This window comes from Adiantum capillus-veneris, chromosome 19 (genome assembly GCF_014529385.1).
Source record: "Adiantum capillus-veneris isolate H3 chromosome 19, ASM1452938v2, whole genome shotgun sequence".
NCBI classification, from domain to species: domain Eukaryota; kingdom Viridiplantae; phylum Streptophyta; class Polypodiopsida; order Polypodiales; family Pteridaceae; genus Adiantum; species Adiantum capillus-veneris.
This window is the reverse complement of record NC_140949.1, coordinates 2,835,642-2,857,690: the sequence shown is the minus strand read 5'-3', so window position 1 is coordinate 2,857,690 and position 22,049 is coordinate 2,835,642. Positions and strand designations below refer to the sequence as shown.

General features: G+C 41.0%; 1 protein-coding gene across 1 annotated transcript; it reads left to right on the top strand.

Annotated features, from left to right (window-relative positions):
- The first annotated feature begins 2,557 nt into the window (after window positions 1-2,557).
- LOC147433470 (uncharacterized) lies at window positions 2,558-4,583 on the top strand. Its single transcript, XM_086490147.1, has 4 exons — window positions 2,558-2,898; window positions 3,004-3,095; window positions 3,169-3,302; window positions 3,842-4,583. The coding sequence occupies exons 1-4, from the start codon at window positions 2,829-2,831 to the stop codon at window positions 3,909-3,911; spliced, it is 366 nt and encodes a 121-aa protein (XP_086346273.1). The 5' UTR covers window positions 2,558-2,828; the 3' UTR covers window positions 3,912-4,583.
- The last annotated feature ends 17,466 nt before the right edge of the window (window positions 4,584-22,049 follow it).

The window sequence follows — 22,049 nt, the reverse complement described above, 5'->3', positions numbered from 1 at the left end:
CAGCCTTTGAGCTATTCTTGTTGTTTGACAATCTCTGAGGTTTGTTCAACCATACTTTTGAACAGAGGTAATCGTTGGTAGTTCTGATGTTCTTTTCTTGATAAATTCTTTTTGAGAGGTCGTGACTTTTTCTTCCATGTTTTTGATTCATCAGTAGTACTGGTAGTTGATTCATTTTCAGTAGGAGATTCATACCTCTTTTGTATGGGGAAATCATACGGTTTTCTTACCATATTGAACATTTTTACAGAACTGTCATTAGAAAAAATTGGTTTGTCTCAAAGTGTAGATTTTGCAGAAGAGTCTTCAGTAGAAGTATATGTATCACTAGGATCATACTGAGCATACTGTCGAATGGGGAAATATTTTTTCTGAAGAACGTTGTAATAAACTACTTCATACTCATATCTATCTATTGAAACAGCAGTGCCAAATTTCCTTTTTCTCTTAGGGTAGTTTGGTGAAATATGACTAGGTTTGTTGCAAATATAGCATTTTACTTATTGTCGTTCTTCCTTGCTCAGCTTATGCTTTCTTCTCACCACCTTGAAACGCTTGCCATATTTGTTTCTTTGCTGTTTGACTTTGCAATGACACTCTTCATACTGCTTGCATCCAAATTGTTGGGCTTTGGTTTCTTTGGTACAAAACCTGGAATTGAATCCCTTTACTTGCTTGATATCTCTTTTTACTTGCAGTCGAGCACATTCCAGATCTGTGACCTCATTAATGAATGAGCTGTTCTGGGCAATAGAGATTTTTTCATCCAAACGCAGACCTATAGCCTTAATTCTTTCCTTTATAAGATTTGCAAATGATTTCGGAAAAGAATTAACATAGTATTGCATGTACTCAGTTTTGAAATATCCTCCAGGGAATTGATACATGAGTTGAGTCATGTGCTATTGATATTTCTTTACCTGAGTAAGGTCACAGAGCTTGCTTCTGAAGAAGGCTTCTCTGTTGCGATCCTGAATCTTGCTAGTAGACCCTAAAAACTGCATTACAAGGGCCGCAAAGAACAATGAAATGACATTATCAAATTTTTCCCTGCCTTCGGGGCCTCCTTGCATGATAGAGAAAGCAAGCTTCCAAAAGGGGGGAGGGATATCCCTTTGCTCTTAGCCTGGCAAAGAAAAGGTTACGGATAGAAATAAAGCTTGAACGAGAGATTTCCCTAACAATGTACCTCCTAAGCTCTGAGAGGATAAAAGCAATCTTTTGGTGTGTAGGGTTCCCAAGAGCAACAATAGCGTCCAAGTGTTGCATCTTCTTGGCAAAACTCCCATGTCAAATCTATTGACATTGTGGAAGCTCTTTTGATATATTTCACACTTCTCTTATTCAGCAAGGGAGGCATCTTATTGAGTTAAGTCTTGAAGATGTCAACACTATGCTTGTCAAGGTCGAGATCACTGGAGACTTACGAGCTAGCAAGACAAGCTCGTGGCATGAGGAACTTTTGATGCCAGAAGTTTTTAAATTAACAAATTTGGAAACTTAACGAAGTTTCATTGAGCTGTTTACATGCATATTTTATTGATCTTTCTTACATTTTACCACGTTTTGCAACCATTTACTCTCTTTTCTCTTTTATTCAAGGCTAAGCTGGGGCAAATCCTTTTTGAAATACATGTCCCTCTTTGTCAACGTTATGCGCTCAAAATGGTGATTTCAGATGCTTTTCCTATCCTAAAGCTCGTTGACTTTTGCCCAACAATACTGTGTTTTGAGATTTGTAACTCAGTTTTAGTGAGTTTTACAATCACTCAACTTAAATTTTTGATATATTGTTGTTGTAGATTTTGAGATTGCACCTATGGATACAAGAATGCTACAAAAGCGATGATCTTTGGCAAGTTATCCTCCCAAATATCCTTTATGCAAACCCGCTTCGAACACTGGAAGCCCAAAACCTGGCTCCTCACACTAAGAGTCCCCCACTATAATGGAAAGGAGGGTGCATCTTTTTGTGATTATATTAACTAGGAAGAATATAGCGCTGCCTCCCCCCTACAATTGTCTATACGAACGATTTCACGTGCAGTGTGTCTGATTCATGCACACTTGCAGTGTAGATTGTGCAAAAAAATGTGACAAAATTTTATCACTGCAAACAAGTAGATGCTCAAAAATAGTCACCAATGTATTCTGTTGATGTATGTGTTGGGATTGAGAGCGATGCAATATATAAAGTAGGGTAGAGCAGCACAGTGTCCATGTTTTGGAATTTTGACTAAGCACCTCAAATTTTAAGGATGTCTACTATCACAAGAGAGGTGGTCTGTACAAAACGATATACCAAGGTAAGAAATATTCTCTCTCTCTCTGTATGTGTGTGTGTGTGTGTGTGTGTATATATATATATATATATATTACACGATGACAATCATAGTAGTAGGTTACTTGAGAAGAACACATACTACATTAGTCACTGTGATTTTGAGAGAACAACAAGTCTTTAGCGAGCTTCCTATAGAGAATTCTGTCTTTTTAGATGCACTCACACAAGCATGCTGGCACTTTTGAGACATAACACACGTAATGCAAAGAAGTAGCTCTTGGTCATTTTGAACAATAATTTGAGCAATCATTCAAACCAAGAAGCAAGCAAGCGTCAAGAGGCAAGAGCACTTTGTGTAGGATCCAGCCTAGCCACGCCTTGGGCAGCTCGCCTTCAATGCGGGCTTGTAGTCTCGCGCACGCGCACGCGCGCACACACACACACACACACAGAGAGAGAGCGCCGATTTTGTCAGAGTCCATGCTCATGGCTTCCTTCCTCGCACAAGCAGAGGAAGCCCTAATCTTGTTCGAACTCGCAATTGATGCGCATCAGAGTTTTGCATCTGAAAGGGTTGCAGCGTCCTGGCAGAGTACTCGTGTCACGTGTGATATGTAAATTACCTTGTCGAGTGGATTCATATGCGTGGTGCTGTATACGCTGTATTATTTGAAATTGGCATCTGGTAAATGCTATGTTGATGCTGCTATTTGTTGCAGGCGTGCCCGTTTTATCGAAAATAGGGAATGCCGCCGAAGTAGTGTCAAGGTCCCATGGTATCCCTGTTGTGGACATAGTCAGAAGGATCACAGTATGTGTTGTCGACTGCTAGCTGAATTTTTTTTTTGGTTGAGTTGTTGCTCGTGGCTCAGATTCGCTTGCAGAAGAAGGCGGCGGCAAAGTTCTTGAATGTGTGGCTTTTCTGTGAAAGTTGTGTCAGTGCGCAGTTAAATGGTCATGTACATGCCCTTTGTAGCTCTGGAAAGAAGGCGTGCTTGGAGGTTTTTCGCAGAACTGGGTGAGGTCTACAATTTCATTTAGTGCAGCTATGACTTGCTCTCTTCATGAGGTAGACATTGTTCTTTGCTAGTATGTCGTCTACTACAGGATGTCCAAGCAACAGCAAGCTATGTGCACAGCCATACCCCATCAGGAACTATTTTCTTGCTCTGTTCATCACTGTGGTATGCCTGGTATGCCTTAGGATGCTGCTATATGCAAGCTATCTTGCTTGGTTATGGATTGCAGCAAGGAGGCAAATGCTATTGCAACCGATGGAGTCTCCCCCCCTCGGTGGTCAAGGTTTGCCCTCTGCAGCAGGAAACTCGTTGTCAATATCCACACCGCCTGTATTTGAACCTAGAGTTTGTGTCATTGTCCCAGGTGAAGACCGGCCTACCTTTGTAGCTATGCCAGCTCCTTTGGCCCCTTCCAGCGATTCCTTGAAAGCTTCTGACACACCCAAGTTATAAATTGATTGCCTGTGTATAATAGTAATTGTTTATTGGTTTTATCTTGTGTGATTGTTCAATTTCTTAGTTCTGTTTTCCTTTCCAGGTGTAAAAAGTGTTTGCAAGGAGTTGGTCAAGGGTCTTTATGTATTCGTGCGGCAGTTTGTGCTGTTTGAAACGTGAATGATCAGCTGATTGCATTCAATCTTAAACAATAATAGGTGAACAATCACAGACACTGAGTTTGGAGACATTGCGTTACTTCTCGACATGTTGGCCTACATACATTGCGTGATATGACAGTAAGGTGTTGTACTTTTCATACTGTGCAGAGACGTGTACCTTGAAGTATGTTTTAACCCTCCACGACAGGTAACTTTGGGTTTTCCCTGGATTCAGGGCATGGTTGGTGCTTTCACGGGCATGGCGGAGCAGGGTGTGAGCTTGTCAGTTGTGTAACATGAAAGCTACCCTTTGCTTTGAGCATACTGAGGATGTGAGTGAGGGGATCAACACCACGGAATGTTTTTACTTGCTTGACACTTCATCTGTGTTTCTCGAGGAAAACCTTGTGTGATTCACTTGTAGACATACCCTAAATATATCGAAACGCGTTTGCCTGATGCTTGTAAGTTTTGCCAACATGTTTGAACATGTTTTGGTAGAGTCTAAAATGTGGAAGGTCTAGTAGTACATGCTCTTGATGAAAGGTGTGAACTTTGTCCTAGAGTCACTGAGTATGAGTCAATGAGAGAAAATGTGGAATTATCCCACTTGTAGTGGTGCAAGTCTGCAGAGCTGCTTAAAGCTCCTTTCATGAATAAGCAAATCCAATCAAGTTTCCATTACATGTCTCTTGCTTATGGTGAGCTTTTGATAACCCAATTACTCGAGATTGTGTTTAGTTAATCTATCTTGGAAACTAATTCGCTTGAGTGATAATATAACTTACACACACTAACTTGTGTGCACTATGTTTGTCTTCCATCCACCCTAGTTAGCATGATCCCATTTCCATCAAGTGGTATCAGAGCCGATGATTTGTACCTAGGTCTAATCAATTCGGCTTCCTAATAATCCCTCCCCCTAATTACTTACTGTCACTCACTAAGTTTGGGTACGCTCTTGGCAATACCAATGAGCCACAACCCTTCTTCATTTGTGGTGTTTTTTGATTAGTGGTGCTTAATAATCTTGTGTGTGTTCAAATTTTTTTGCTTGTTTTTAGTCTACTTCATAAATAAATCGCTCTTATTAGAGCCACTATTGGTTATTGCAGATTGTGTGCGTGCAAAGTACTTCTTGACGCCATTCCATAGAGTCTTTTAACATTAAAATTGGAAGCCATTTGATGCTTGATTGAGCCTATCTAAAGCCTTCTGTTTTTAGCTTATTGGAGTTGCTTAATCTCTGAAACTCCCTGTAGGACAAGTCAAAGTTGTGCGTGTCCTTGATTCAATGCTCAGTACTTTGTTTCCACACCACCAAGTTTGTTTTTTTTGTGAAGCCCTATGTGGTGGAAATACCCGAATATTAGGAGCTTAGCTTCACAAAAAAATGCTTGCCTACTTGACACAAGGGTCGTCCATTGGTGGAACTCAAGTTGGTGGTGAAGTGGATTTGATGATGTTTTGGTTCTGATTGGACCTTGTCCATCCGACCGTGTGTACATTCATCGTCCGGTGGCTTCGCTATCCTAGTTGCTCGCAGTCAGCCAAGGTCAGTGTTGCTCGTTCGCCTTATGCGATCGTATGATGTCAACAAGGAGCATTTAAACGTTTTCGAAGCATCATTTCGGGCCTGTCACAAAGTGGAGCCCTTTCCCGCGACCAATACACCATACAAGATCCCGACAGTGTCATTTTTTGGCTTCGAACGCCAGACATGGGTCCTTTTCCGCGTGGTAAAACTTTGCCACATCTTCAAGGAGCCGTTGCAAGCTTGAGTTACTCAAGGGGCGTGCCCCACAAACCTGCCAATCAAGTCCGTCTTAAGAGAGTCCCACGTCCCACAGGGTAGCACCACCAAGATGCTCCCTTGGTCCTCATCCTTCCAGGGGGTTTCTTGTGGGCTACCAAGCAGCTAAAGGTACATTCAAAGCTATCAAGAGCTCTAAGTGCCTCTAAATTCAACTCTCTCGAGCTTCATGAAGCATCAAAAAGGACCTACATCAAGCACTTTTAAAAGGGCTCCAAGGCGGTCCAAAGCCGAGCCTCAAGGCTTCATCGAACTTCAAAGGCTTCCCAAGCAGCCAAAGATTGCACCATTGTGCTTGTGTAAGGAGGTAGACACTGGCTAGCAGAGTCTCTTAAGCTAAGGCCCCTCTATTAGCACAATGGGGGAGAAGGGAATAGAAAAATTTAATGGGGAAAGGTTCACACATGGCATACGAAGCTTAGGGGCCACTTGAAGAAGACACTATGAGGAGTGGTCAAAATGTCACTAGATAAACAAGAGGGAATGCATACCAGGCACAAGTACACAAGCTTTAAAAAAGGACGAACAAACACTTGGGATCATTATCATCGCACTTCAGGATAACTATGTTCACTTCATGGATGAATGTACACGTGCACATAAAGCATAGGTTGTTTTCGAAGAAAACTTTGGTGACTAGAGCTAAAAAGAGTAAAGTGAGCCTTAAAAGACAATTTTACAAAACCACAATGTATAAAGAAGAGGACATAGCTAGCCTTGTGAATAGACTTAAAAGCATTATAACTCAACTTACTTACATAAAGTGTGATGTACCAAAAGATGACAAAGTGGTCGCGCACTTCCACCCTCTTATGATCAGTTAGTCACTATCCTTGAAGAGAAAGAACAAGATCCAGCATGACAAGACGTCATCAATTCTCTTCAAGCAGAAGAGAGGGCTCATCGACATCATTAGGAGGAGCTTTTGTTGTATCATCACCAAGGGGAGGGTATTCAACATCATCATCAAGTGTAAAGAAGTGTTATGATTGTGGGAGAATCGGACATGTAGCAAAGGATTGCTACACCAACAAGTCTTGCAAAACAAATGTGGTAAGAAGGGGCATCCTTCTTCTTGATGCTACTCAAGTGGAGACAACAGTAGTGGAGAAAGAAGTAGTGAAAGCAAAAACAACAGAAATTACAAAGGCAAGAAACCTGTAAAGGTTCAACGCATGTGGTTGTAAGAGGACTAACGCATGTGGTGGAGGACGAAGAAGAAGACGAAGATCAAGACGCGACGACATACTGTGAAGATTGTAGCCTCTTTAGTTCAAGGGGAGGAGCAATGTTGGTAAACAAGAAGACTCAACTTATTTGGGAAAGATTACACTCTCCAAGATCCATAGAATCCCCATGCATCAAGAACCAACACCAATACAATATTTATCTAGTGTAGTCTTGGGATAAATTCAGTTAGCAACAGTTTATGGCTATGTTACTTTGAACACCTTTGTATTGTAAGGCTCTAGAATGCTCCTCACTCTTGTTAGGAATTAGACCCCATGTTAAGGCTATAAAATCTTAAAGTTCACTTTTCTTAGACAGAGAGCTGGCAAAGACTGAATCATGCATACGAGCTTTGATGTCCCATACCACCAAGACTTACAATTAATTCCCTAGTAATTCAATGTCTCATACCATAAATCACTAGAAAAATAGTTGCAAGGATATGAACATTACTCTTTCCTCTCCTAAAAAGGTAACCACAAACTCTAAAGGAACAGGGTGCCTATACACACCATAAAACAAATACCCTCCAAAATTGAGGATTTATTCTAACGAATGCATTTTTCAAAAAATTGCTAAGAATTTGAGGATAGTAGAGCACTTCATTTCCAAACAATACCACCAGATTAATGTTGTACATCACCATAGATACACAAGCATATCGAATAGTTTGACCTTGCTAGGTCAATTGTTCCTTGAGTAAATGAAATCCGTTGATTATTTAACAAGTGAGATCATTGATGTGATCCCATGTTGAGGGCAATCCCAAGTTCACATTTGGTTATCTCTCTCAGTATGTCTACACATAGTTATTATCTTGGAAAATGTCACTTTTCTTGAGCAATACTAGAACCCAATCTTGTCACTATGGACAGGTTTTACATCTTCCACAATGCTTTGAGTGTCGGTATCAACTTTTTCAAAGGAATCTTGAAAAAGGCTCTATTAATACCTATTGGGCTGCCCATGTTGAGTCCCACTTCATGGGTCGACCTAACCACTCTTACATTGTTCTTTTGGTCAATGCTGACAATGCACGCCCATTGCATATTGTTCATTAACCCTTCATGATACACCTTACATTCCATTGGTAACCACAAGTTTATAATATGCGTGCACTACCACATTGGCTACAATGACACTCTTATGAGAAGAAGGACACAAGTAAAATATTTCTCACTTTTTTGTGTCACAATATGAAGGATTGTTGATTTTCACACTAAAATGTGTAACTAGCATTCACTAAATGCTCTTTTGAGTGCTACGATGCTTGGATTGTCAATTTTGACTAGGATTTGCTAACCTACATGCCCGTTTGAGGCACTCAACTTCTGTTGTAGATGACACACAACATTGTAAATTCCAAAAGGATTTTGGTTTGACTCCTTTGGGCTTTTGGAGAACCACTCTCTCAAGAATTATATTAACGAGCTTTTTCTTAAAAATAATAGGATGATAATTTGTAATGGGGTGGATACCGTTCTGAAGCCCTCTTCCTTTTAGGTGTGAAATGAAAATGGGTACATAGTACAAGGCTTGTTTAATGCCCCTCTTATAGCAAGGACCCAAGGTCTTAATCCACGTTTCCCAAGTTCCAATTGTCCATAAATGTCACAGCCTATAAAGGCTAAGCAGAGCCATCTATAGTGATGGTAGAGCTGAACTGGGTATCAACGGCATTCCATTGGAGTGTTAGTGCCGAGTGTGATTGGGGTTTAGGGGTGAGGGTGCCAAGGGTCAAAGTGTTGAGATGTCGAGCTCTACACCTTGAGCTGGCATCCACTACGGGTCTTGGCCGCTTACGGCATTTACTCACTGGCGCGTTAGGTGACCGACACGGAGGATCTCTGTCAGTGATTCTACAGCTGGACTACACTTATAGTGCCAGCCTAGTACGCTTCTAGCGAGTTCACACTTAGTGACCGCATGTACATATGTGCTACTTTTCAGCTTTAGCACTAAGTCATTTTGTACTCTCTTTTCTGTGAAGAAGAAGAAGAAGCTTTCCATCTCTGTGTGCTTTGTGCTTGTCTTGTGTAGCTCTCTTGCATCCTCATTCTTTACATGGTATCAGAGCCTGGTGCAGGCAAGAGAGGCTAAGAGAGCAAGAGCATCACCATCCCTTCGTTCGCAATCCACGAGTTTCTGAACAGGTCTCCAAAGTGCAGTATACAGAGATTTACTGTACAAGTACAGTGGTTGTGAAACGCTTGATTGTGGACACTCGTTGAGTGTAGAAAGCGTTACAGGAACCACGATAGCAGGTTCAGCAGATTTGCAGGTTTTTGCAGATTGCATCTATTTTGTCTTAGTGCTTCAAGATGTCTGACGGTTTCAGTCAGATTGTTACTGAGAAGCTTGAGAAAAATAACTACCCTGCATGGAAGTTCAGAATAACAAATTTCCTAAAAGGAAAAGGTTATTGGGACTATGTAGAAGGAGACAATGAAAAGGAACCAGAGATTCCCGAGGCAAATGCTACAGCAGAACAAAGGAAAGCTTTGAGGGACTGGCAACAAGGCCAGAGCAAAGTGATGTATTGGCTGGCTATGAGCATCACAGATGGCATGATGGGCTATCTACAGGATGCTGAAACCCCCGCCATTGCATGGAGAAGCTTAGGCAGAGTGTTCGAGGTGAACACCAAGGCCAGGAAGCTTCAACTAAAGTCGGAGATAAATCAGGTTAAGAGGAACAACCTCTCAATCAATGATTATGCCTTGAAGATCAAGAGTATCATTGAGGCTCTTGGATCTATTAAAGTCTCAGTGGAAGACGATGACATTGTCCGTGCCTGCTTGGATGGTCTAGGAGATGAGTATGTACATTTTAGGTCTTCCATGAATACAAGAGACGACATCCCCGTGTTCCAAGATTTGATTTCTATGCTTATTCTTGAGGAGAAGAACCTTGACACATCTTCTTCTCATGGCAGAAATAATTCTGAACAGGCCTTCTATTCTAACTCCAACAGAGGTAGAGGTAGAGGTCGTGGTCGAGGCCCAAGGGGTTGCAGGGGACAATTTCTGGAAGGTCAATCAAATCAAAACAATACAGGTGGCAGGGGAAACCAGTCTCAAGGCAGGGGGAGTCAAAGAGGTCGTGGTGCAGGATCAAGCAGGCAGCAACATACTCCAGATAGTAGAGAATGTTGGACTTGTGGTGAAAGAGGTCACATGTCACGTGACTGTCCAAAGGGAAAAGCAAGTAGAAAGAGAGAACAGGGCAACTATGCATCTACTAGCAGAGATGCAGATGACAGCAAAAATGAGCGCATGTTTGTTATGCAGCATGTAATGAATACAATGACTGCAGAGAATTCCACCCAAGATGATGTTTGGTATGTGGATTCAGGTGCCTCTAATCACATGACGTCTCGTGGAGAGTGGTTTAGAGATATGCGCAAACCAGATGTGTCAGGCTATGTGCAGACAGGAGATGACACAGCTCACCCCATTGCTCATGTAGGGGACATACAACACCATATTGTAGATTTTGAGACTTTAGAGCCAATTTGGGAATCATCGGTGTCTTAAATATTTGTCCCTATGGACAAATATCAAATATTTTTTAAGGCCAAGTCCTTCCACAAGGTAGTACTTGAAAATCTCTTTCAATCTATGCTCTTCAAACTTTGGTAAAGATTTTTCCATGAGGTCAAATCTTAAGCTCATTTTGAAAGTGGGAATTGAGAAATTCCCAAACTCACTAATATGGTGTTATACCTCTAAATACGAAGAGTGGGAAATCAAAGTACTTAGCAGATGTACTTCATGTCCCAAACATTACAAAGAATCTTATTTCTGTTGGACAAATGGTTGAGCAGGGTTTGCAGGTTCGCTTCAATCCAAATGGCTGTTATGTAGAAGATTTCGAGAATGGCTGTAAGCTGATCACAGAGGGCAAATGTGTGGGCAGAATGTTTACGCTGAATGTAGACATGCCTGAGGTAAAAGCTGCATTATTTGCACAGGGCACAGGTGTTGTGGCTGATGTTGACATTTGGCACAAACGCATTGGCCATGTCAATGAGCAGAGATTGCGCAGCATGCAATCAAAACAGATTGTAAAAGGTTTGCCCAAATTCAAGGTGGATGGTATGCATAAAGTGTGTGCAGCATGCCAGTTTGGAAAACAGTCAAAGGGCTCATTTCCACATGAGCGCAATGTATGTAAAAGGCCACTTGAGGTGGTGCACACAGATGTTTGGGGTCCAACCGATACTGCAAGTATACATGGTTGCAGGTATTATGTCTCTTTCATTGATGACCATACAAGGAAAGTATGGGTCTACTTCATGCGTAACAAAAGTGAAGTGTTTGGTCACTTTCAAGACTTCAAAGTCATGATTGAGAAGGAGACAGATATGCAAATCAAGACATTGAGGTCAGATGGAGGGGGAGAGTACTTCTTTCAGATTTTCTGCGAATGCATGGTATACACAGGCAGTTTACATGCAGATATACTCCACAGCAGAATGGGGTCGCAGAAAGGAAAAACAGGCACATTGCAGAGGTTGCACGTGCATTGATGAATGAGAAGAACATGCCTCATCATTTCTGGGCTGAAGCTGTAAATACAGCTGTGTACATTATGAACAGGACACCTACAGCTGCGGTGCATGATGTAACACCTGAGGAAAAGTTTACAGGTACAAAGCCTGATTTGGCACACTTGAAAGTGTTTGGCTGCATAGCTTACGTGCATGTACCAGATGAGTTGCGTAGGAAATTGGATCCTAAAGCAGAGAAATGTATTCTTGTGGGATATTCCCTTGAACAAAAGGGGTACAGGTGCTACAATCCTACTACATGAGAATTACGAGTGAGCAGAGATGTAGTCTTTGATGAGATGAGCAGCTGGTACAGTAATGCACATGGCACTATTGGGGCTGATGTAAAAGATGATGTGGTTGTACAAAATGTGAGGCCACAGTCACAGGTTTTGAGTGGACCACAAGAGTCCTCTTCTCGTGGATCTGTTGAGAAACCATGGAATGGTAGACTACGTACGCAGGTTACTCCACCAACAGGTACAGGGAATGTATCACGAAAAGGAAAGGAAAAGGTTGATGAACCTCCCTTATGGTTGATGCATCATCAGGTTTTTCACATGTAGACATGGATTCAGATGGTTCTCAACAAAGTCTTGATGAGGAATTTGGAATTCCGGCTGTCAGGACACCTGGTGTAAGGAAAGTACAAGAAGATGCTAGAGGGCAAAGGAGTGACCCAGGACCGCGCAGATCTAATAGAGTCAGAAATCCAGTTCAGAAATTGACTTATGATGGGTATCTAGCGCATCACCAAGCCTACATGGCTAAGGTGATACAGGATGTGGAGCCCACATGTTTTGAGGATGCAGTTGGAAATGTGCATTGGGATGATGCAATGAATGAAGAGATGGCTGCATTGGAAGCAAATGACACATGGGAGTTGGTGCCATTGCCAAGTGGCAAGAAAGCTATTGGCTGTAAATGGGTGTATAAAACCAAGCATAAGGCTGATGGTAACATTGAGCGTCACAAGGCAAGGCTGGTCGCAAAGGGTTATGCACAGACGTATGGCATAGACTATGAGGAGACCTTTGCTCCAGTGGCAAAGATGACGACAGTGAGAGCTGTCATAGCAGTGGCTGCATCTAGAGGATGGATTATGCATCAAATGGATGTAAAGAATGCCTTCTTGAATGGTGAGTTGCAAGAGGAAGTGTATATGGATCAGCCACCTGGTTATGTCGATCCAGGTTACCCAGATTATGTATGCAGACTTCTCAAAGCTTTGTATGGTTTGAAGCAGGGCTCTAGAGCATGGTATGACAGGATTGCCAAGTATCTTGTCAGTATTGGTTTTAGGAGAGCTCATGCTGATCATTCACTCTATGTACGTGAGAGTGATGTGGGGATTGTGATCATTACCATATATGTAGATGACCTTATTATTGTTGGTGACAATGCTATGGAGATTGACCATGTGAAGGGTCTTCTCAAACAGGAGTTTGAAATGAAAGATTTAGGCGAGTTGCGCTACTTTCTTGGCATTGAAGTGATCAGGACTCCAGAGGGTGTATGGCTATCACAAAGACAGTATGCTTTGGACATGTTGTCAAAGTATGGTATGGCTGATTGTAAGCCGATTTCTATTCCCTTGGATGTGAATGCAAAGCTGAGTGCAGAGAAGGGTGATGTTGTTGAGGATGTCAACATGTACAGGAAGATTGTGGGTAGTCTAATCTACTTGACTATCACGAGGCCAGACTTGAGCTACACAGTAGGCTTGGAGAGTCAGTTCATGCAGCTTCCGAGGAAGCCACATTTGGATGGAGTACGACGCACACTTAGGTATGTGCAAGGGACTCTTGACTATGCATTGTTCTATGCAGCAAATGCACCATTAGCATTGTATGGGTATACAGATGCAGATTGGGCAGGTAGCATTGTTGATAGGAGATCTACGAGTGGCTTCATGTTTTCTTTTGGGAGTGCTGCTGTTACTTGGAGCAGCAAAAAGCAGCCTACGGTTGCTTTATCGAGCACAGAGGCTGAGTACAGAGGTGCAGCAGTTGCGGCGTGCGAGGTATCTTGGCTACGCACACTACTTGAGGACTTGGGAGTGCAGGTGGACCAGCAGATTTTCATCCATTGTGACAACCTCAGCAGCATGCAATTGGCTAGGAACCCAGTGTTCCATGCTAGGACCAAACACATAGAGGTCCATTACCACTACGTTCGAGAGCGAGTGTTGGCGGGCGACATCGACTTGGTCTACGTCAGCACAGAGGAGCAGATAGCGGATATCTTTACCAAGGCCCTCGGAGCTGAGAAGCTTCGACGTTTCCGGACTATGCTTGGACTCTGCGACATGCAGAGCTCGAGGGGGAGTGTTGAGATGTCGAGCTCTACACCTTGAGCTGGCATCCACTACGGGTCTTGGCCGCTTACGGCATTTACTCACTGGCGCGTTAGGTGACCGACACGGAGGATCTCTGCCAGTGATTCTACAGCTGGACTACACTTATAGTGCCAGCCTAGTACGCTTCTAGCGAGTTCACACTTAGTGACCGCATGTACATATGTGCTACTTTTCAGCTTTAGCACTAAGTCATTTTGTACTCTCTTTTCTGTGAAGAAGAAGAAGAAGCTTTCCATCTCTATGTGCTTTGTGCTTGTCTTGTGTAGCTCTCTTGCATCCTCATTCTTTACACAAAGCACCATGGGCAGTCAAGCTAGTGTGGACATGTAGGCCACCGCTATATAGCCAAGCCTTGATGTTGAATCCTCATGCATTCTTGAGCAGTGTTAGTAGCACTCTCATGCCCTCTACGGTTGGGTGGTGAGCTCGAGCTCTTTACCTTTTCTCCTCTCATGGACATGGTGAAGTTTTATGGCGACGGTCATGGCGTAACTCGTAACAATCTACTATAGTGTAACATTGGTATTAGAGTGCGGTTAAATGAAAAATACTCTTCACATCATGTCTAACTATCAAGTGTCAATTAGATTAGATCATTCCATTTACATTCTACTATGTTTTCTTCTAATGCTTTGTTTTAACTACTCCTTTGCATGCATCTGTACAAGGGCTTGTTTGTGATGAACATGACATTAAGGTGTATGAAAGAACATTTACTGCTCTAGGAACATTGATTGATCTAGGCACATTGAAATAGACCTTAAGAGAGCTAAAACAAGGTGGCAAAAACACATTGACTTTTATGTAGTCCAACAAGCCCATTGGGGTACAAGAACCTGACAAAGATAGCAACCACAACAAGCTATCAATGCCATAGATCCCAAAAGTAACATTGTTTGGAGGTTTCATAAAAGCAATGTCCGAGGATATAGCCAAGCTTTCTGTGAGATAATTATAGCTCATCAACTTTAGAGGGTATCCAAGAGAATGCCATGCCACCCAACACGGATGTAGCGATGCAATTGGATGCATAGCAATGCCATTGCTTGCCAAATGCAAGACAATGTGGATCCATCACTGCAAGAGGGGGACCTGCGTATGGGTCACAACTCATCATGGGAAGAGTGTAATCCATAAATGTGGCCCCAAGGGAGTCTAACAGGCATATTAATATGCATGAATCAACTACCAATGCAATAGTAGCAATTTGCATAACTGTGAAGGCAACAAGAAGGCAGCTTATGAGTGCCAATATTTGAAGCTACACCTATAGGATTTCACAACCTAGCTACAGTGTATGAGGTTGTATGGATGTCTTGCTAGATGGCATAGAAAATAATCATGATCCATGGTGTTACTACTAGGTAGTGTATGCCAAGCATGCTTGACTTGAGCAATAGAGAGAAATGAAGTAGGATGGTAGCACTATCAAAGACTTCAGCAAGCAAGGCACCATACTAGACAAGAAAAAAGGGTGATGGGGCATAAAACTTGCTTCAAAAATCATAGCATGAGGCAATTGTGTCAAGTAAGCATGAGTTTGCAAAGGCGGACTCTATATATGCTGCCATAGACTGGGAGAATAGTTGCTAGTAAAAGCCTCCATATGAACTGAGAATGGGTAGCAACAATGCGCATTGGGTTGAACCCTACTCTATTGGCAAGTAGGAGGTAGCATAAATGATGATGTGTATGAGTAAAGAAAGTGAAGCACCATTGAGAAAATATCAAGGGCAATGTGTGCTTGTTGGCATCAAACTAGTAATGGGCACGAGAGTTTGACAACATAATGTTGAACAAATCAACTTGATGAGGCTAAGAAAGAGAGAGATGGAGTCAAGGAAAGGGCTTGGTCCCATAGATCATGGACAGAGTAGTGCTGCTGAGAGCTACCAAACAGTGTTGTTTGTGATAGGGCCACCAACTTGGGCTAAAGATGCAAAAAGATACGCAACAACACCAAAGCTTGAGCAACCATAAAAGGTGGACCAGAGAGAGAGAAACACAAGGCCACCCTAGTAAGGCATTATAGCAGCACCAAAACGAGCACTCTTTATTTTGCAAAACAATAGCACTACAAGTTTCAAGCAGCCCTATGTCCCTTTAGTGCATCTGCTTGCTCGAATTATCACACGTCATGGCTGCATGCACTATTGCCCACCCAAAATTCCCTGCACACTTTTTTTGCTAACTAAAGTTGGGAATTGAAGCTATTAAAAAGGGGATTTTTTTGTCTCTTATCCCAAGGAACTTTCTCTCTCCTCTTAGCCGCCATGGTTCTCTCCTTGGGCACCTTTTAATTGGTCCAATTTTGGCCTTTTTTGGGTGAAAAATGAGCTGTAGGTGACCATTTGACCAAGGAATGGGGTGGGGCCAAAGTGTCTGGGGACCAAAAAAATGGCCAGGTGCCTATCCAGGCAGTGGTAACTCAAAATGGGCTCCCTTTCCTCCCCCAAATTCCAGGAGCCCTCATGGGCTAGGCAAGTGAGGTCCATTTGCTCCTTTGGTACAACCTTAGGGGGTACCCACTCCCCCCTTATACCCTCCAGTTTCCACTTTCTCCCCACCATGTGGGATTACTCCATTGCCACTTGACACCATCCCCAAGCTTCCCAACTTCCCCAAAAATTAACAGCTTCTCCCAAAGGATGAGGGGACTTCTCAGACAATTTTCCTCGAGGCATACCTTGTTGCTCTGGTCATCGAATGACTCACCGTAACACACGACTCGAAGCCCATCACCTCGGCTATCTCTAGAAATATAAAACTTCAGCATTTCTAATCTTAGATCCCCAAGTTGGCCTAGTTGTCTTTCTCACATGCACGCGCAATCACCTTCTAAGTTGAGACGGCCCACTTCGGATGCGCATAACTCATGATGTACACAAAGTCCGATTCACAAGCTATAAAGCACGGCTGAAAATACTTATTAAAAACCATATTGTGGAGTCTCGAACAACTCAAAACATCAACATTCAAGCTTGAAAAAATCACACCTTTGTACATGAAGTTTTATAGAGCCACTTCCAAACTCGTAGGGCTATGCACACATATATACACGAGGCTAGTGGGCAAGCTTTTTAGCATGAATCAGAGACTTTATGCTCATCTAAAAAATGCCCGACAACACCACACCATAAAGAGAGCATATTGCTACCATTGACAGGTTGAATTGTCATTGTAGCCTTCAATAGTAGCATTGTTTTTCATAAGACAAAACATATAGATATAATGCAAAAGCGGCACCATAGCCAAAACCTTCATAATTTCTTTTCCATGGTAGGGACCCTTGGGTTTGTCCTTGTGTCCTTTCCCATATGGATCTAAAACCAAATATTTAGTCGGACGTGACCATCGTCAATGGCCTGGAGATTCCATAGCAAGCATCAAGAAAAGTAAAAAATAAAAATAAAAATAAAATAATTTTTAGTATGTTTCCGAAAGGGTCCTTCACATGTACCTATAATGATTAAAAAAACAAAGCTTTTACAAAACTTTTAATGCCCAATGTGACAATCAAGTTGCTAAAGAGAGGGGGTGATGTCACATTGTGACATTTTTGATACCTTTTTATAAAAATTTACTTGACTTCCCCCCTTAAAAGAAGTTTTTATCCTCAAAAACATAGCGGGTAAACAAAACAAGTGGTGTCCAAGGGGTTCTTATAAGGCACGCCCTCATTGAGGCAATTACTACCTTCCATCTTGACTTTGAGAGACATTGGAGGAAAGACTAAACTTGCTTAAGAGTGTGAACATGTCCTTGCTCAATCTTGTGCATCATTTGAGCCTCCTTTAGCTCTAAGACTGCAACAAGGTTCTATAGCAATTGTATATCCCAACCTATACTCAGAACTTATATACCTCATATTACCATACACAAATATAGTGTTTCATAACTCATCGTTGTCTAATGGTCACTACATAGATTATAAAAAGTTGATTTTTAGAGGTTCTACTCCAAAAAGTATCAGTCTTTATCTCCCTTACATCTTCTACATCTACATGTAGGCCATGTAGCATATAAAGATTCTTGTATCATTGCGGATGAAGGTTTTCACACCACTATAGGTGTTTAAATGAGTCAAAGGTTTTGTAAGTTTTTCCCCTCTTATTGAAGAATATATTTTTTCCTCAAAGCTTGTATCCCTAGGAGACTTTGTGCTAGTGCCAATAATCTAAGGTAAAAGTGTTAGACCCAAGCTATGCCAATGTCCTTTCAAAAAACTTTGACATATCCAGTGATGAGATGGTGTCTAGTACATACACATTATAGTAGGTATGCATAAAAAATTTATGGATTCTATATGTGGTTTTGCATCTCCATGTGAATATGCACTTATGGGCCATCAACATAGCTACACCTACTCAAAAGCTATTGTATGAACTATTTGTCACTACTCATTGTCATCCTAAAGACAATGGGTTATAACTTACTAAAAAGCTATAAATATCATTTAATGTTTTAGCTCCATTTGTTCAAGATGATGACCTCATCACAATATCTCGTGATGATCTATTATAGAACCTTCTCCTATCTTTTTAAGGTGTCTTTGTGAAGTATACTTAGGGCATGTATTTTGTTGCATCCTAGTTATAGTGGAAAAAACTACCTACTTGACTCCCCAAGTGGCAATCTCTACCTAGCTATAATTCACGACCAACAAATCTACAAGCTATCTATATGCACTTCAACCTATACCGGTATACTCAATCCCTATACATAAGTATACTAGTGTGGCTTGATTACTACAAATTAAGTGGATGAGATACGTGCATTTCTTTGTCATCATTATGAATGACCTTTACAACTCATCACCAAGTACGGATGATTATCTAAATTTGCTACCTAGTAAAGAAACATGGAACTTAAAGAGTTTTTTCCCTCCTTGAAAGGGTTTTCAAATCAACCAACCAAATCTTTCCCTTGAATTTGGTTTATCAAGATGCGAATATATTGGCACTCACAAGGTGCGGATAAGCAAGTCCATACATCCGAATAGTAATTACATACTATTTAAAAATACATACATCTTTATTAACATATTCCCCTAAGGTAGAATGCCATATAGATCTATCAGTAGATGATAATCTCCCGCTGCCTGCTACAAGGTATCAACAACAATTCACCTCTCTATCATGCATTCTAGCATGACCTATGGTAAATTAAGCACACTTTATGTCATAGAGGTTAAGTCACATAAATTAGTGCATAGGTCTTGTGGAGCCTCGCCAACCTTACTACACTATTACTAACTTTTTACAACGAAAGTCGGCCTAAAAATTCAATAACACTATACTTTACACTCCATAAAGCATTTAGTCTTCATCTATGGAAAGTATGATACCTTCCTACAATGTGTGTATCACTCCCAAAATTATATAAATCCAATTTAGGGTGAAGAGCTTATTCTTGAGTAGAGTCGTCTACCCAAAGCTCACGTGGGCTAAATACTATATTTTAGGTCTACCCCTAGCTGCCTTTGAATACTCCAATGTAGCCCCATATCTTGAGTTTACAAACAAGTCGTAAACTCTCCAAGCTTGTTAAGACACTCCCCTAAGCTCTCCGACTCAGCCTCCAATCCAAACTTAGCCCCAAAATATGTCATGAAATATATCGGATCTTATATAAACAAAATAAATTGGGCTTGTCTACAGTGAGACATCGCTCATTAGAACTATCTATGTAAGGTCCCTCCCTAAACCCTAGAGCCATTCAGAACTTTTTTCAGCCTAGAAAATAATTTAGAAAAAGCAAGACCGACAAAGAAGTCATGCGGACAACGAGACTTTACTCCAGAATGAAAAGACAAGGATATTTTGGATTAAAAACTACGTCATCTCTATATTTTTCCAAAAAGATTAAGATTATTTTTATACTTCTTCATGAAGATCCGTATAGGAACTAATCTAGATCGGGAACTGGGAGAAAAAGGGACTAACTTGATTGAAAGACAAAGTTAAGAGATAAGAAGAAGAAAATTGGGTCTAATAGGAATTAAGAAGAGAATTGGGGTCCAATAGCATTTGAGAAGAGAAATTGGGTCCAATAGCAATTGAGAGGAGAATTGGGGTCCAATAGGAATTGAGAAGAGAATTGGGGTCCAATAGGAATTAAGAAAAGAATACCCACCATTTCCTATATAAGCACCCCCTCTCCTTTGTAATTTTACACACACATATTGCTAAGGTACTTGCATACTTGCCATGCTCAAGATTATGCTTAAGTAAATCAAGGTTTCCATTACACCTTGCTCTTGCTTTCTCCCTCTCTTAAAGGCCAAACCCTCAACTCTCTTTCTCTCTTGAAGGCCAAACCCTTGAGGTTATTGTGAAGAAGCTCCTCTCTCCTTACTCTTCACCATAAATCCCTTTCCTTCTTCCTTGAGCCTCACATCTCTTCAAGAAGGACTTCAACCCCACTTCCCTCTTGTTTAGAGGAGGTAGGATTAATTAATCCATGTGTTTTAATACTAGGAAGGTTTATGTGCATCATTTTAGGTTTAAGCATTAATGGTAACCTTGGAATTAGGGCTAAGTATTAATGGTAGTTATGCATCACTAAGTTAAGCTTCAAAGGTATATTTGCACTTGTAAGCTAAGCTTTAATGGTAACTTTGCACTTAGATGTAAGCTTTACTGACTACCTTGTATTTTAAGGTTTAAGCTTTAATGGAAACCTTGTAATTAAGGTCAAGTGATAAGATTATCTATGCATCATAAAGGTCATATTCAAAGGTAGATTTTCTCTCGTAAGCAAAGCTTTAATGGTACCTTTGCACTTAGGTGTAAGCTTTAGTGACTACCTTGTATTTTTAGGTTTAAGTTTTAATGGAAACCTTGCAATTAGGGTCAAGTGATAAGAGCATCTATGCATCATAAAGTTAAGCTTCAAAGGTATATTTTCTCTCGTAAGCAAAGCTTTAAGGATAACTTTGCACTTACGTGTAAGCTTTAGTGACTACCTTGTATTTTTAGGTTTAAGCTTTAATGGAAACCTTGCAATTAGGGTCAAGTGAGAAGAGTATCTATGCATCATACGGTTAAGCTTCCAAGGTAGATTTGCACTCTTAAGCTAAGCTTTAATGGTAACTTTGCACTTAGGTTTAACCTTTAGTGACTACCTTGTATTTTAGGTGTAAGCTTTAATGGAAACCTCGCAATTAAGGTTAAGTGCTAAGAGTATCTATGCATCAGTAAGCTAAGCTTCCAAGGTAGATTTTCACTCTTAAGCTAAGCTTTAATGGTAACTTCACACTTAGGTGTAAGCTTTAGTGACTACCTTGTATTTTAGGTTTAAGCTTTAATGGAAACCTCGCAATTAAGGTTAAGTGCTAAGAGTCTCTATGCATCATTAAGCTAAGCTTCTAAGATATATTTTCACTCTTAAGCTAAGCTTTAATGGTAATTTTGCACTTAGGTGTAAGCTTTAGTGACTACCTTGTATTTTAGGTTTAAGCTTTAATGGAAACCTCGCAATTAGGGTTAAGTGCTAAGAGTATCTATGCATCATTAAGTTAAGTTTCAAAAAGGTAGATTTACACTCTTAAGCTAAGCACTAATGGTAACTTTTCAATTAGGTGTAAGCTTTAGTGACTACGTTGTATTTTAGGTTTAAGCTTTAATGGAAAGCTCGAAAACTCATAAATTATAGGATGGCCTTCTAGCTTCTTAAATGGAAAGCTAGGCACCATAAGAAAAGAGTAGTTGTCTAAGCTCGATAAAAGTAGTTCAATTTTTGGTATTGAAGAGTATTTCTAAAGTTTTGAATTTCAAGTTTGTTTGCAAATACGGGATGGGGGAGATAGGGGATAACTTCGCGGAATTGATCTCCATGTTGTTTGAACCAAAAACTCTACAAGCTTCCATGGAGATGCCCCATGGATGGCAAAGGATTGCAAAAACCTGGGAATCGTACAAAACGGGGATTGAACTTAAAAAGTTGGCATTTCCGAAGAGACATTAACCATCAAATGCCTATGGTAAAAACTCTTTCTAATAAACTTGGTTGGTAGATAATTAATGAAAGTAGGAATTAAGGTTGATAAATGAATGAACCTGGAAATTACCAACTAGGAGTTAAAAACGGAATATATGTTTTGCAATGGGATAGCCCATTGCAAAACATAGATTTAACTAGGAGTTTTGAAGATTGTTTGGAAATGATCGGAAACCAAGATGGATCTTCTTGGGG

What these genes read in the sequence shown, in the direction of transcription:
- LOC147433470 (XM_086490147.1), top strand. Translation starts at nt 2,829, where the DNA reads ATGCGCATCAGAGTTTTGCATCTGAAAGGGTTGCAGCGTCCTGGCAGA. An exon ending in ACTCGTGTCACGTGTGATAT is followed by an intron (nt 2,899 to 3,003) that starts GTAAATTACCTT and finishes TATTTGTTGCAG; the next exon opens with GCGTGCCCGTTTTATCGAAA. An exon ending in GAGGTTTTTCGCAGAACTGG is followed by an intron (nt 3,303 to 3,841) that starts GTGAGGTCTACA and finishes TTTCCTTTCCAG; the next exon opens with GTGTAAAAAGTGTTTGCAAG.